The following is a 16,824-nucleotide window of genomic DNA, read 5'->3' as shown; positions in this document are numbered from 1 at the left end:
GCATAAAGGCAACTGTTTTCAACACAATAATGCAAAATGTAACTCACTTACAGTAAGTATATATTTATTCTTATCACACACTCATCACCATTATGTACATTAACTTTTAAACAAAAATAGTATTAATGTTGACATAAGTGGAATGTGCCTACAGTGGTAGGCTGCAGACAGCAAAAGACAACCTACTATAGAATAAATCTTATGACACCAACCAGAATGTTAGACTAGACAGTATTGATAGAAAATAATTTCCGGCCTTTTGGCCTAGAGGATATCATAAAAGAGGTTCCTTCTACATACACCAGAGGCTGTTTTGGTCTGTATCAAAGCAAGAAGTGGTGACCTGACATGCAGCTTATCAAGAACTGGGCAGCAGCAAGATAGTAGGGCACAATGGAAATATACTGTATAAACTACTATTGTCACTAGCTGAAAGCAAACAATTGAATGGGGGGGGGGGGGGGGTAATGCCATGCCTTGTGGTGTATATGATCTTTGCAAAAGTTCACATGGATGCCACCACATTCTGAGGTGAAAAAGACTTCATGTGTCTGTAATGGTTATTTAGTGAGACATAATGTAAAGACCTGATCTTGATGACATCTATGTTTATGTAAATATGAACCATACAGTACATAAGCGCACAAATCACATCATAAGTTGAGAAACCCTGCTATCCTTCCATCAAGCTATGCAATAATTGCCCAAATTGATTGTACATTCCTCTTATGTGCATTTCTGACCAAGATATGACATTGCCTACTATTATCTAGAGGTGGTGGTTTATCAGTGTTTTATTACATGTATTTGATTAAAGTTGTCCCCTGAGCAATTAATTCTTAATGCCACAGGTTAAAGATTTTAAGACTTACAATGAAGCAATTCGTCAAAGCTCTGGCGTTTATTCTTAGTTTTTTGGCAGTGTGGGTATTTAAAAAGGTAGTTTGAATGCTCTGAGAATTCCATAGTCAGTATACAGGAATATGCGTGTGCGTGTGTGTGTGTGTGTGTGTGTGTGTGTGTGTGTGTGTGTGTGTGTGTGTGTGTGTGTGTGAGAGTGTGTGTGTGTGAGAGTGTATGTGTGCACGCGCACATGTGCATGCATGTTTATGTAGGTCCATCGTGTTTCTACTCCTTTATCAACAACCTATACCTATACTTATATACTGTAACTCATCAGACAATATAGATGGAGCAGATTTATTTAGCGGTGAAATTTCAACCATTGCCAAGGCAGCTGCAAATATTGCACTCAAATTTCTAGTGATAATGTACAATAAAATAGTTGACCCCCTAAATAAAGACCTACCAGAGTCCTCTGATATTTAAACACAGATCAGATATATAAGTTACAAAAACACATTACTGATACACTGACACTAAGACATCTTCTTAAACACTAAAGCCTAATTCATAAGTATAAATTAGGCTTAACTCCACAGACTTGACTTCCACATGAAAGACAATGAGCCCCTACAACTATTTTCCTCACAAGCATTCATGTGTCGGTGGTGGTATTTGCTGCAGTGGGGTGCACAACATTAACAATACCACTAATAATTTCTGCCTGCTAGTCTATAGACTATGGTTTGTCTTGAGAAGGCTAACAAGCACATTTGTGAAGCAGAACGTGTCCGTTCTGTGCCTATATATGTAATCTTCTTTGCAGTCGTTGCCCATCTTTGATTGTCTGTTTCTATGGGTAGATTATTTCAGTAGTGTCCAGTTCAAAAGAAACCGTGAGTCAACGTGAGATTTCAAAAACGGACACTTTCTATTTGTGTTTCCTTTGACATGAAGATCTATTAAAACAAAAATAAATCAGTATAAATCAGTATAAATCAGCTCTCTACACCAATGATAACAATACTGCACTGATACCTACAGTACGTACAGAATTAAGGCAATTAAAAATAACTGATTCTGCACCAGAATACACCATTATTTGAACAGGTACAAACCAGATCACACATCAGTTTTAAGGTTAATACCTCTGCAGTTGCAAGAGTAAAAAAAACTACAATAATACAAACAAATGATATAAACAATTATGACAATTACAAAAACATTTTGGAATCACAGTCGTTTAAAAAAATAACATACAGCATTTAGTGTACTTGACAATGTGAAATAACTTGATCTGAATCGGAGGTTTCGACAATCAAAATACAGCTTTGACATGTTGAATGCATGACAAATAAAATGTACAATGTGACAGACAAAACATTAATGAATAAACACAAAAAAGTGTATCCACCACGGTAGAGTAAGAGTCTTTTTTTTTTTAAAGAAGAAAAAAAAGGGTTGCTCTTACAGTAGGAGTGTACAGGAGGTGTGTGGCGGGGGAGTAAAAGTGAGGAAGAGGAGAGGATGAGGATAATGACAGTGGGGATGTATGTGCCAGTGGCAGGTGGGGTGGAGGGGCCGTGTTTAAACAAATGACTAGCTTCCATTGCTTCTACTGAAGCTTCCATTAAAACCCCCAAATTATAGCGAGAGAAGTTGGTTGGAGTCAACCGTCCTCCAAACATCTCATGATATTTGGCACAGTGTGTCGTGATCGAGAGAATGCTAAGATCAAACGCAAACGCTATGAGGCACAAGTGTTTACCAGAGAATCGACCTAGCTACTAAGTCACCAGAGTGAGTGTATGTGCACGTGTCTTTGTGCATGTATGCACGGTGCGCACGCATTTGACTGCATAACGTGTGTTTCTTTGGGGGGCAGGTGCTGGCAGAATGTTATTAACAGTCCCCAGACTTTTGCGTTTCTCCGTCCTCCTCCCTGGCCAGAGGAGACCTGGCCTCCTTCATCTCCTCGCCCTCATCTGCAGTCCCTCTAGTTTCTGCTGGGTAAACCACCATGCAGAACTTCTGGCCCACGTACGTCATCTTGTCTGGAGGAGGTCAGAGAGACAGACAGACAAATAGGAGAGTTTTAGGACAGTCACAATAGTATACTTACAGATCGCATGATGAACTTAAAGGACATTATCACTGTTATGGCATGTTTAGACAATTGCCTACATGTCACGTACACTTTACATCTCTGCCGAGTGCCGAATGTTCCCGCTTTGAGAAATTGTCAGCATTAATGTAAAGTATGCATGACTAAGGACTAAACATGAAACCAGACTGGTCCTTTAAGGCAACCATACCTGTTTTTATATTTACGTTACAGTGTTTTTCATATATTCCCTGCGCAATGCATTTCGCTATGACAATCCTCACATTGTATTCTGAACATTGATTTGAAATCCTTCTACTGTACATACGCTGTGCCCGAAAACTGGAAGTGAGACAGTTAAGTTGACCTACCGACGAAGGCATCGAAGCACTCTGGCTTGTTGTCCCACCAGACTCCCAGGAAGTAGACAGGAACACCAGTCAGCATGATGGCCAGGCCGATGCCGCACACCACAGGCTCAGAGTATAGTGAGAAGATGAGCAGGAAGGCCCAGAACAACAGGTAGATAACTGGCCAGATTAGGCTGATCTGTAGAGGAGATAGATAAGAGATAGAAAGAGAGAGTGAGAGAGGAGAACATTCATTTGTATAACCATGTTGATCAGGTGAGGGTTAAACAGTATCTTTAAACCGTTTGGAGGCTCAGATGCTTGGCACTTGGCACATCAGGACAATTGAAACAGTGTCAGATAAGTTCATGTTTAGCCTCATGTACTGTACATACCTGCTAATTGTTTATTCTATACAGTATGTAAATATCTTAGATTTTTCTCTTGACCTGTTGACCTGTTTCTTTTTCTTTTGAAATGTTTCTGTGTTTTTTCTTCTTGCTCTTCCTCTCTCTGCCCCCCCTTTCTTGAAAACTACGAACGATGGAGCTTGCACGAAAAAAGAATTCAGCTACTTCTTTACACCTGTAAACCTGTGATGTGACAATAAAGTTGATTCTGATTCTGATTATTTAAGTTATAGAAATGCTTTGAATATATTGTGATTGCATAAATGTTTCTGGCTTGCCTTGTATAGCTCTGTGTGGCAAAACCACACTCCAAGCAAGTTACAAACAAACAAACAAACAATAAGAATGGCATATTCTGTCATTTCTACCTAACTGACATGGGGCCTTGCTAGTAGGTTCACCTTATCGAGCAGAGCTGATTGCCTTTCCATTAACAGCAGAGCTATTATACTAACAGCACGCCGCACGGCATAGCTAACATGCTACTTTTGGCTAATAAGAGTAATGTCATCATTAATCTAGTCAAGAAGACAAAGTGGCGGTAGCGTAGTGAGCACTGGGGCACAGTGCCAGCATCTCCATGTGCACTCACTTTAATTGGTCGGACCAAATTGGGTTGCCTAATGCGCAGGACAATCTGCCCAGCGACCGTAACTCCATAGAAGAGGTAGTTGATGAAGCCCACATAGTTGATGAGGGTGTACATGTCACTGGTACACAGCATCAGCAGGGTGGACAGACACTGGAGGAAGATGAAGGATAGTCAGTGGTGACAGCATAAAGGGACCAGTGGTTATAGCCACATAGGCACTTTGCATTGGTGGTCCCATTTGTACAAATTCAGGGTTAGTTTAGGAAGTACTCACAGTGAAGAGCAGGGCAGGGATTGGGGTGCAGCGCTTCACATGAATCATAGCCAGCAGACGTGGGAGGTGGCCTTCCCTGGCGCCAGCGAAGAACAAGCTGTTAGAGAGAGAGGGGGGGGGGGGGGGTACATCGTCAAACAGCTCAAACGTTCAGCCCAGTGAGATGTCGGACGCATGAGATATTTCAATTGTGGTAAATGAAGAGGAAAGAACATCATGGAAGAAAGGGACTATGGGAGATTAAGAAATGAGAGATTAGGTATGAAACGGAACCTCAGCAGAATGGTTCTCAAAATTCTAATGGTAAAATTACCCTTTTCCTTGTTCAATTCCGCTTACATAGATGGCAGATGGTTAAGTGCTGTGTTCACCACCACCGAGGACAATACCATGAATGCCAGAACATCCAGAATACATTTGTATAATAAACCTTGGGGATATATAATACAATGTATATCCCCAAAACAGCTCTCAAACTGAAATAGTAAGAAACCCTGCTATTATGTTTGATCAATTAGTCATTTGGGACACGCAGCTTATAATAAATAGATCTGTGGCTTTTTGACTGGCATGCCAGGAAGTTTGGAAAGTCTACAAGAAAGTGTTTGAAGGACACACGTGTCGTGTATACTTCACGATATACCAAACATGCTAAAACAAACACTTGGGTGAGAATTGTTTGCTACTATTCAACCTAGGTCAGGAAGTTGATAGTGAGCTATAACTAACCGTGAGGAGGTGAAGAGGGAGCCGTTGACTCCTCCGAAGGTGGAGAGAGCCACGGAGATGGGCATGATCCACGACATGAAACCGAGCAGCTTCTCACCAAACGTCTGGGACAAACAGATGAAGTTGAGATAGATGAGAGTGAGATGGAATGAGGGAGTAAGGGACAGACAAGGTGATGGTTAGCCACATCAAAACCACAACAACAGTATTTTAGAACTATTCATATTTTAATGTCACACTGCACTGCATTGGCTCTAGAAATACCACATTTTATGGCTGTGAATCCCAACCTGTGGGCCAGGGCCACTGGTAGCCTGCGCCCTGCGAGGGTATTGCCAGTGTCATTGGCAAGACACTAAATTAATAACATTAATGTAAAATAATGTTATGGTATTGTGATGGCATCTCTCGAGGAGCAAGGCTCCCCAAGCAAGGATGACAGACCAGTACTGCAAGTATACATACATACAACATCCTAGGTTTAATCTAGCATGCTCACAGAGCGGTTCCTGGGTGCTGGCTTAAATACCCTCTTATCATTCCCTATCAGGCAGACATAATCAAGCTATTCTTACTCACAAGGTTTCAATATTAGCTTCCTGCATCCATCATCAAATTGATGCTGCAGACCTAATATGTGCAGTCTGTTCTCTCATCTCTATTTGAATCACAGACCTTTAGAAACAAGGGTCATTGGCTGGTCATTGTGACTTGTCCAGATATCATATGTGTCATCATGTTTCATCATTCTTAATATAGCAGTTCAAGCGAGGCAATTATGACGCAATCTCTTTAACTACCAAATTAGCAGATCTACAAGCTCATGTAGTCTGACCACTAAGTATTTACTCAAATACATATACGCAGTGTGTGATATGAATCTTGCACATCACTGTAAAGTATATAAATTCCATTACAGTATTTTATTCTTTAAAATCTTAAAAATGTTATATATAGTATTCGCGGTATAGTATAGTTCGCGGTTCCACTGATCCAAGCCGGATCACGGTGCATTGATTGATCTTTAAAATAACATGCTCTGAAAACCCTCCCGTGTTAAGTGGTCAGATATTTGGGCCCTGATCCAGAAAGGGTAGGGAACCACCTTTCATGGTTAATAATGTGTCTTGAATGCAAAAGCATGCGGCAATGTCAGAGCATTGACACAGCAAGGCCACTAGAGAGCGTGAGAGGCCTTCCACAATCAACGCTTGCGTTTGTTTGAGATCACAGGACCACCCTGCACCACCCGCCCTGGGTGGGGCTACTCACCACGGCAACAGCATTGGAGGCAAGCAGCTCCTGAGGGCTCATGGCTGTGACGTAGGCAATGTTGGCAAAGACGTAGACGAACGTCACCAGGGGTATGGAGATGAAGATGGCACGAGGAAGGTTCCTGGAGAAGGCAAAAACTGAGATATTAGTGGAGAAAAAAGTGGAGAATAGAAGGAAGGAAATGGAGGAGAGATTTGAAAAATAAGAAAAGATAGAGCACACATGCGTGCGTGTGTGTGTGACCGAGGAACAGAGAGATATTTGAAAGAGGATATTAAAGAGGAAGGTTTGATGAGGGGTATTATTGGATATTAAGGTTAATAAAAGGACATGACAATTATATTAAGAAGGGGCAGGGGAAAATACAGTATATTAAAAAAAGGAAATGAGGAATTAAATCAATTTCTATACACAAAATGAAAATGACAAAATTACATTCATATTTTCTGAGCAAGAATTTCTCTCATGCTAAGTGAAATTAAATTAAATGAAACCCAGAATGACTGAAGGTGGACCAGGTCTGGTACTGAAGTGGATGATTTAGTAAGGAAGGATCATGCTAACTACTCTGCACTACCGGTGGCAAGCCGATGACAACAAAGTGTCCCCAATGTGGGCCAACCCGACCTAAAAAAGTGGCCACCATGTGTATTTAGTCATTTCCTTAGCATTGGTTGTAGCTGACAGCTGATAGCATCAACATTTCTTCAGTGCTGTTTAAAGCAATGGTTCTCAAAGGGAGGTCCGGGGACCCCTAGGGGTCCTTGAAGTCGTTCCAGGGGGTCCCAAGGGAAATGATTGATAGGAACCAAATGGACCCTTATAGGTCTGTAACTCTGAGAGTGTTCAAATGGAACCAAATCCATTAGTACACTCTCAGAGTTATGGGGGTCCGTGGTCTAATCATGCATTCCAATCCGGTGGTCCTGGTTAGAGAACCACTGGTTTAAAGGCATTTCCAGCCACCAAAAGTTGTTCTTACACATAGGGGTCAACCAACTCCTCCGTGACGTAGTTGAGAAAGTTCCATCCTCCGTAGGCGAAGGAGCCTTGTAGGAACGCCAGGGCGATCAAACCCACATCATAATCCTGGAACGGCTCAAAGGCATTTTTTGGTTCCAACCAGTAATACTCTCCTGTAGAAAAGACAAGGTCAATGCAATATTAATGACACGAGGTTTGCTGCATAAGAAATCTCTCTTACATTTCTTAAATGTATTCTGTGTAATATTAGAGGAGAAGAGATTGGCATGGTACATAAACGACGAGCACAGGGGGGACATAAAAAGGTGGGAGGGCATTATATGGCATAGTTACAAAAAAAAATCTAATTTTGTGAAAAGGAAATTGGATCACTACTTATCAATCTGTACACGATCAATCAGATAAGACAATGGCCGGTCTGTAGCAACCAGTCATCTAGGCCACAAAACACAGTTGCTGTCATCTGAAATTAGGAAACCTGCTGTGTTCGTCATCTAGTAGGTAGTTTGCCAGATTTCTATTTTCTACAGCTCACAACAAGCTGACAACACGCTGCCATGATACACGTTGTGAGCTGCTAGATCGTCTATTTTCACTGTTTTTTTAATAGCGAAATGGTCACTTATTGTTTTCCCTGAAATGACTGCATGAAAGTGGGTCGCCTATGACTCTCTCACAACTGACTTCTCCCGTTGCTCTGAGAGGGCAAATCACCCATTGTGCTCTGCATTGTCTTCAAAGGCTCACACAGAAATCCTCCCCTGCATTTTGCTGTGTACATAGATTATTAGCCCAAGCTGTAGCCCCCTAGTCACCACGGCCGCTGTGAAAACTGGCCCTCTGCCGTGTTGTGAATGCCAACCCACAGAGACGTGCTGATATGAAAACTACATTAGTGATGTGAGTTTTAACCAAAGGGGCCCATCAGACCAGGAACTCATTGACCCCGGTGGTCATTCGTAGGGAGACTCCATACAGTGGAGAATGTGTCCCCAGTGACCGTGCGCACGGTGTGTGTGTGTGTGTGTGTGTGTGTGTGTGTGTGTGTGTGTGTGTGTGTGTGTGTGTGTGTGTGTGTGTGTGTGTGTGTGTGTGTGTGTGTGTGTGTGTGTCTGTCTGTGTCTGTGTCTGTGTCTGTGTCCAGTTACTGTGCTGTCCTTTTTTTGTCCTTCAAGAGACTGCATAACCATTTTGATTTGCAGCCCATAAAAGTTTTCATGGTTATCACAGTTTAGAAACAGCAATATTTACAATACGGTCCATATTTACAGAAAATGTGACCATTTCTCCTGTTTCTCTGTGTTCCTTTAATTCCCGCGATGCATTTTGTGGGCAAGCATGAGGTCTATGACCGTCTATTACATGAACCTGATTCATTATTTTCTCAAGTCAAGTATACTATTTTGCCATAACCACAGCAAACAAGGGCAATGTGACAACCACAGAGGGTAGCAGCTAAAAAACACAAGTGTTTTTTTAATTCACAGATTTTACCACACTGACATCCACTGGAGTAAACTTGTCAGCAAAATTTTGGCAGCGTTTCAGCAACAGGCCTCTAATGGAACATTAGCGAATAGATTATTGACCCTACAGCAAATGTATATAGATACAGTGATAGAGTCCGTTTAGTGGTCTCACAAAGTGAGACCACAGTGAGACCACCAGACACAGATGGAGTGGAATGTAACATTGGACACAATCATGCATGCAGGATATATGGATGGATGCATGCACCATACTGTACAACAGACACTCTCAGAGCTATATTTAACCCATTAAGACCTGAGGCGATTCTTAAAAAAAATCTAAATCTCAACCGTTTTTTGAAAAAAATATGGAAAATATTTTTTCAAGATTTTTCAAAAATAGCAGATCTACAAGCTCGTAGCGCGGCACTCGGTGCCGCGCTACGAGCTTGTAGATCTGCTATTTTTGAATAGCCAAATTTAATCTTAAAATGAGACGCAGATGCGTCCCCGGTCTTAATGGGTTAAAACAGAGGATTTTACAGCACCAAGCACACATGTACGCACGCGCGCACACACACACACACTCACGTGCGCACAGGCTCACACACACACAGCCTGTCTAGAAGGCGTCAGCCAGCCTACCCTTGCAGATCTGCACGATGCCCATGATGATGATGAGAGCCAGGGCTAGCAACTTGCCAGCAGTGAACATGTCCTGAACCCGGGTGGCCCATCGCACACTGGAACAGTTCACCCACGTCAGCAGCACTACACACACACACACACACGCACACACACACACACACACACACACACACACACACACACACACACACACACACACACACACACACACACACACACACACACACACACACACACACACACACACACACACACACACACACGCACAGGGAGAGAGCAAAGTACAGAGTTAGCATACAGTATATATTTCATTTCATTTCTATTTATCTTTGTGTTAATTGGATGTTTATTTGAAGTATTTTGATCGAACGTATTACATGCCTTTCTTATTTGAGGTCCTACGTATTTATCTTTACTAATTTATCTTGTTTTTCTGTGTAATTTTATCAATGACCATTATGGGGAAATAATCAACAACTTCTTGGTCTCTTCTTCATGCAACTTAAAGAATGAAAAGAACTAATTGAACTGAATGAGTGAGTGATTGAGTGAGTGACTGATGCTATTTTGTGCACTTGGCAAATGGCGACGTGTGCAATTTATTGCTAACATTCTGTACATTCGTGGCTTTAACCTTGAGGTGAAATCAGCAACGGAAGCTTTAGAAGTTCACAGGTAGCAAGTGTGACATGATGTCATAAAAGTCAGCGACCTTTGATTCTATTGCATCATCACACTGAACTTCACCCCTAATCTTTTATGCATTTACATTATACTGTACTGTATGTTCTTCGGCAAAGGCCTAATTTATAATCGTGACACATTGTTAGCTTGTAGCTCAGTTCTATTTTGGCCAATAAGCTACACTCTCGCACAATGGAGTACAAATTAAAGCTTATGATTTCTTTACACATTTACACACACACCAACTTTCAGGCAATTGTAAAATACGTTTCTCTTTGTGGCAAAAAGTTTGCAGTTCAAACACAGACATCTAATCTCACAGTTGTCAGTGATTTGCCTAGAGACGAAAGAAACTACATATAATGGGCTTGTTTGACTCCGTGGGAACACAGTCTTTACATCGAATGCAGATGTGCGGAGCTGCTTTCACAGCCAGGGAACAAAGGCAGATAGCACAGCCAGAGCAGATGACACATGAACAGACCTGCACGGCTGCATGTGGAGTTACACATAGACTTTTGCACATGTTGACATACCATAGCTACATGTGTGCATGGGCCCACCTTTTTACATGTTTACTGGATGTGGAACTGCATGCAGAACAAAAACAAACAGAAACACACAATGCTCAGAGGGGGTCACTGTGGTGTGCTTGTTTACGTCTCTTGTGGAAAGGTTTACGGCATTGTGGGGACTCTAGTCTAGAACAGGAAGAGTACACATATGTCTGCTGCAGACAAAACAGTGTCTGCAGATGGGAGGGGGGGGTGTTACCAGTACTGCTGCACCAATATCCCTCTCGAAAACAGGAAATGAAAACTAAGTTACATGTGTACTACACACACACACACACACACACACGCACACACACGCGCACACACGCACACACACACACACACACACACACACACACACACACACACACACACACACACACACACACACACACACACACACACACACACACACACAGACACACACAGAATCACTCAATCTCAGTCACTCAACAGGTTAATCCTCAGATCAGCCATGAGCAAACATGACTTAAATCCCTTACGTCGTTGTACAACAAATAGCCGATCTACAATCTCACAATGCATTTTGAGCTTGCAGATTGGCTATTTTAGCTACTTCCAATTTTTTTGGGAAACATTTGCCCAATGTGGTTCAACCTCTTTTAACGCAACTATCATCCCATTCATAAACAGCTACACTGGCGTGCAATTAGCCGTCCTTGAATCCTTTCCTAGATGATGTTTTGCACACACACACACACAAACACACACACACACACACACACACACACACACACACACACACACACACACACACACACACACACACACACACACACACACACACACACACACACACACACACACACACAAACACTATATATATGATCTGTCACAAACAACATTGCTGCCTCTCACTTGATCTTAAGTGGAACAGGCTGAATCAGATCCGTCATAAATGCCTGGGGACATGTTCCGAGAAGCCAGGAACTCGCTGCTGCTGCCCGGCTGTCTGTAAGCTGAGCATTCAAAGTGTTCTCTACTTGTGTATCTCGCCCGCTTACAGGCAGCGTGTGAATTACGATGAGTTAACTACGCTGCTAGAAAGCCTGACCTTCCTCCCTTCAACCTTCTGTAGGTAGAGGCAGACCCCAGGAGATCTCATGTGTTGTTGAAACCATATACTTTTATAAAACCCTGGTCTCTGCAATACGCGATGGTGACAACTGGTGTCAGCTGGCTGTCACTAAATCTGGTGGTGGTGGTGCATGATGGGTCATAGAAAAGTACATTGCCCCATGGGCAATTATGAGACATACACTACAGTAGTGATGTGCGGGTCGGGTTTTTTCATGACCCGCCCCGCCCCGCCCCGCCACGGAACCCAACCCGCCTCAACCCGCTCCGCGAACCCATATATAAATCTATGGCTCAACCTGCCCCGCGACCCGCGGTGGAAAAAAAAAGATAATCATCATCATAATAGCTCAGATGTATATAACGCTCTTTTCAGTACCCAAAGTCGCTTTAAATGTCTACAGTAGCACAACATTGTCATGGGCTAAATAAACAAGCATGTTGTTCAAAATAGTTTTTTTTTTTTTTTTTGCGTGTGAGAGTGGCTGACCCGCTCACCCACAGCCCGCATAATTGCCTCTGAAATCCTGACTCGACCACCCGCGCCGCGGGTTGACCCGCGGGACCCGCGGGTTACGGGTCAGCCCGCTCATCACTACACTACAGTATAACAACAACATCTGAGAAAATACCTTAGGTGATTGGAAGGCTTATGAAATATGCACACACACACACACACACACACACACACACGCACGCACACGCACGCACGCACACACACAAACGTATGGATAACAAATATGGGGCTGGAAGGGAGCTGAAATAACCTCTCACCCTCTTCTCACCATCAACAACAAACAGGTCTACTAATGTCTACAAAAATACCTTCTGAACAACCTCAGAAATCTGCTCAACAACATCTGTCCCATTAACCAGAAAGGACCCCACATTTCTTACACTGCAGGCTCAGCCAGTCAGGCACTTCCATATACTTGAATCATAATACTTGAACAACAGTTGACCAATGAGAGTGGTTCAACAGGCAGTTCTTGACAGAAGTCAACATAGCAGAATGTTTCCACTGCTGTAAATCACATTAACCCTAATGTCCCAATCCAGGGCAAACATTGTGAGCTTGTAGATCTGCTATGTTTGGAGGGGGCTAGTAGACACCTGGGGGACTCCTGTCACTGAAGTATGTAGGGTTTAAGTGGTAAAGAGTCACAGTACTTGGAAAAGATAGGTACAGTACATGTACAGAACTGGACTCAATTTGTCATTGCATACATATGTGTGCATATAGCTACGGGGTCGAACGGTGATGTCTTGTGCACGGAGAGACCAAACAGGCCTGTCAACCAAAGACCAATAACACTATGTCACAAGACACTGCACTGTAGCTACAGGTGCATTCCAAGTTCCAACCCCAGTAGATCAACTCAAACAATGGCAGATGGACTGAAAATAAACACTTCCAACTTCAAAGAAACATTTCTTTCTATGGCTACTAAGTTTTAGCAAGATAGTGTTTTTAAATCGGCTAATTTGATCAACTTTGTTGAAAGTTTGAAAGTTGTCCCTCAAACAACAACTGCATCAGTTGTTCCCCCCAGAGTTTAATTATTTGTGGGGCGAATAAGGCCACGGAAATGGTATTTAGACCATGTGGCACACACCACAAATTCCTTCAGGCTGGCCTATTCATTGGTAGGGATCATAGAAGTCTACAGTACCAGACTTTGTTTTTTTAAAGGTGATTTCTTTGATGGCCTGGGGTTTAGGTTACTATCGGTTAAACCAATGGAAAGAACACTGCTGTGGAGTAATTATCGTTAGCATGTTCTCTTCTGTGATGCAGAATTGAATAAACACTTCACATATATACACAAACACTGTCATGCACGCACGCACGCACGCACGCACGCACGCACGCACGCACGCACGCACGCACGCACGCACGCACGCACGCACGCACGCACGCACGCACGCACGCACGCACGCACGCACGCACGCACGCACGCACGCACGCACGCACGCACGCACGCACACTTCACTTCACTTTGTGTCCCTGCCTAGCCTGCTTTGACTGTCTGAGTGATGACAACCCGTGGTATTTGAGCAGTGTGTGCAAAATTCACAGCGGCTGCTAGCACAGCGGCGGAAACAAAGTCGTCTGTTTGTTTTGACGCATTCTCATGCGCCGCTACACTCCTCCAACCAGTCCACTACCTCTATCTCTCTCTCCCTACCTTAGATGACACCCGGCCAAAGGTTAAGTCACAGGTGAGCATCAGAAAGGAGACAGAGGTAGATAGAAGAGAAGGTTCTATCTGTTCCCGAATGGAGAAGAAAATATGAATCTATGAGACATGTGACATACTGTAGAGAGTGTGATGCGTTTGCCTGTGACAGCGTTTAGACATTGTGTACAAAAAAAGGTATATTTGCACACAAATAAAGGTATTTATCCACTTAAACCTTATATACTTTGTCGACCAGGGGCCCCTGCAGGGCTCTATACTAGGTCCACTAGTACAGTGTGTACCTCGATACCAAATCTCTACACGTTCAATAGCATATCTACAAGCTCACAACATGTCACAACGCGGCGTGTTGTGAGCTTGTAGATTTACTATTTTCGCCAAATGTTCACCACAGAATAGGGGCACTAGGGTTCATATTGTTTAAGTGTGTGACTTTGTGAAGTGTACTACAGTATTGGCAACAAGGGAGCAAATGTCCCATGGTGTCATTATTTGATCCCCTTCCAAAGAGCAGCCATTTGTGAACCACAAACACTAAGCACTTCCAAACAAGCTGTCTTCCCCTGTATCTGCATCTCACTGAAAAAGATAGAACAGCTAAATCCAAGGATTCAAAGTGGGATTCACCTGAATGTATCTGTTTCAAGTAAAAGAATAGGTGCTTGTGTATATTTAGGTAAACATTTAGGTAAAATACCTATGGTATATCTACCAGCTCATAACATGTAATGTAATTATACTGAAGTTTAAAAGCTTCAATATGTTGTTAAATGTTGTTTCCTTCTAGAATGTGTTACACATCTTCCATTTGCCTGGAGTGGAACCTGGGACTCTCCTACACTTTTCTTGCATCTGACCTGTTGACTGGGCGTGTTGTTTGCTACACTGCTGTGCACTGTATGACACACACACACACACACACACACACACACACACACACACACACACACACACACACACACACACACACACACACACACACACACACACACACACACACACACACACACACACACACACACACACTGTACACACACACTGTACACACACACACACACACACACACACACACACATACTGTGTGTACACACACACACACACACACACACACACACACACACACACACACACACACACACACACACACACACACACACACACACACACACACACACACACTTTTCCCTGTCTTGCCTGTCTCTTGCTCTCTCTCTTGGTTGAACACATGAGCTAGATGTCGTGAAAGCACATTGGGTTGCTGCTACATAGCAGAAAAACAACAGAGATCAACCAGTTCCCCACCAGGGTGACAGGTTTGGAAAGACCTCTGCTGACTTGACAGAAACATGTAAAAAGAGAAGCAGGAAGGTTACATTTCTTTGACAGCCATAGGGTTGCACGGGGCCGGCTGAATTCCATGAATGTGTTCACTATAATACTTTGACCTACACCAAGCAGTGACTGTCAGTGGTGTTAAGTAACTAAGTAAATGTATTTAAGTACTGTACTTAAGTACAATTTTGTGGTAGTTTTACTTTACTGGAGTATTAAAAAATGTCAGTACTTTTACTTCTACTCCACTACATCTCAGAAGCAAATATTATACTTTTACTCCACTACAATTATTATAATAATAATTATTATTATTATTACTATAGTTACTAGCTACTTTATAGATTTTGATTATTATTACAAAACATACATTACCCACTTCAGCTCTGTATACATTTCGGCCATTTGAAAATAGCCCATCTACAAGCTCACAATGCGACGCATTGTGAGCTTGTAGATCTACAATTTTCAAAAGTTTTTTATACATTATATATATATTTGAAAACTGAAATGAGAAATGGGAATAATCTGCATAATGAGTACTTACTTTTGCTACACGTTTGTAATTATACTCAAGTAGATTTTGATTACGGGACTCTTACTTTACTAGTATTTTTACATTGCAGTATTGATAATTTCACTTAAATAGTACTTTTTCCACTGCTGTTCTTTCTGATCTCTGTCAAGTTCATTTATCTCACTTCTGTGAATCAGCATGACTGAAATCCCCCTCTTCTTACTTAGTAGGTGCTTTTGTTCAACAATCAAAAAAGTGCATTTTGCAACACATGTAATACTTTATGCAGTTTTGCATTTAAGGGTGGATCCACTTTGTCTTTTATGACTTCATAGTTTTTAATAGCATTTAACATTTAAACTGATACTATAGTTACAGTGATCCACTAAGAGAACACGTGTTTGATTTTGTCCCGAGGACATTAACCATGTGAGCCCTAATGTCTCTATTCTGGTTATTCTGGTCATAATAGGGGAACATTCTGTGAAAACAGGCAAACATTCGCTGAATATAGCAGATCTACAAGTGCAAATTTGGTGTGGAGGGAAAAAAGGAGGGGATCAGTTATAACCCCTGGGGGACACCGCGGTCAATAAGCATGTAGGATTTAAGTGATTAATGGTAGCCTATATGTATTGAAGTTTTCAAATGAGCTCCATCCTGGTCCATTAGCGCAGCAGTAGAGAATTAGTAATAATAATAATAATAATAATAATAATAATAAACGTTATTTATATAGCACCTTTCATGACATGAA

General features: G+C 42.2%; 1 protein-coding gene across 1 annotated transcript in view; it reads right to left on the bottom strand.

The window, feature by feature from the left end:
* Positions 1-168: 168 nt before the first annotated feature.
* slc7a8a (solute carrier family 7 member 8a) overlaps positions 169-16,824 on the bottom strand; it is a 26,960-nt gene continuing 10,304 nt past the window's right edge. The window contains exons 4-11 of the mRNA XM_080450606.1: positions 9,676-9,801; positions 7,560-7,713; positions 6,575-6,698; positions 5,303-5,406; positions 4,574-4,670; positions 4,300-4,449; positions 3,319-3,496; positions 169-2,897 (exon numbers count right to left, since the gene is read on the bottom strand). Coding sequence (XP_080306732.1) covers positions 2,746-2,897; positions 3,319-3,496; positions 4,300-4,449; positions 4,574-4,670; positions 5,303-5,406; positions 6,575-6,698; positions 7,560-7,713; positions 9,676-9,801 — 1,085 coding nt within the window. The 3' untranslated portion in view covers positions 169-2,745. The remainder of the gene's footprint in view (positions 2,898-3,318; positions 3,497-4,299; positions 4,450-4,573; positions 4,671-5,302; positions 5,407-6,574; positions 6,699-7,559; positions 7,714-9,675; positions 9,802-16,824) is intronic.

Source organism: Gymnoscopelus braueri, assembly GCF_963280865.1.
Source record: "Gymnoscopelus braueri genome assembly, chromosome: 15".
In the NCBI taxonomy this organism is placed as follows: Eukaryota; Metazoa; Chordata; class Actinopteri; order Myctophiformes; family Myctophidae; genus Gymnoscopelus; species Gymnoscopelus braueri.
The sequence above is the reverse complement of the archived record's forward strand: the minus strand, read 5'-3'. Positions and strand labels throughout refer to the sequence as shown.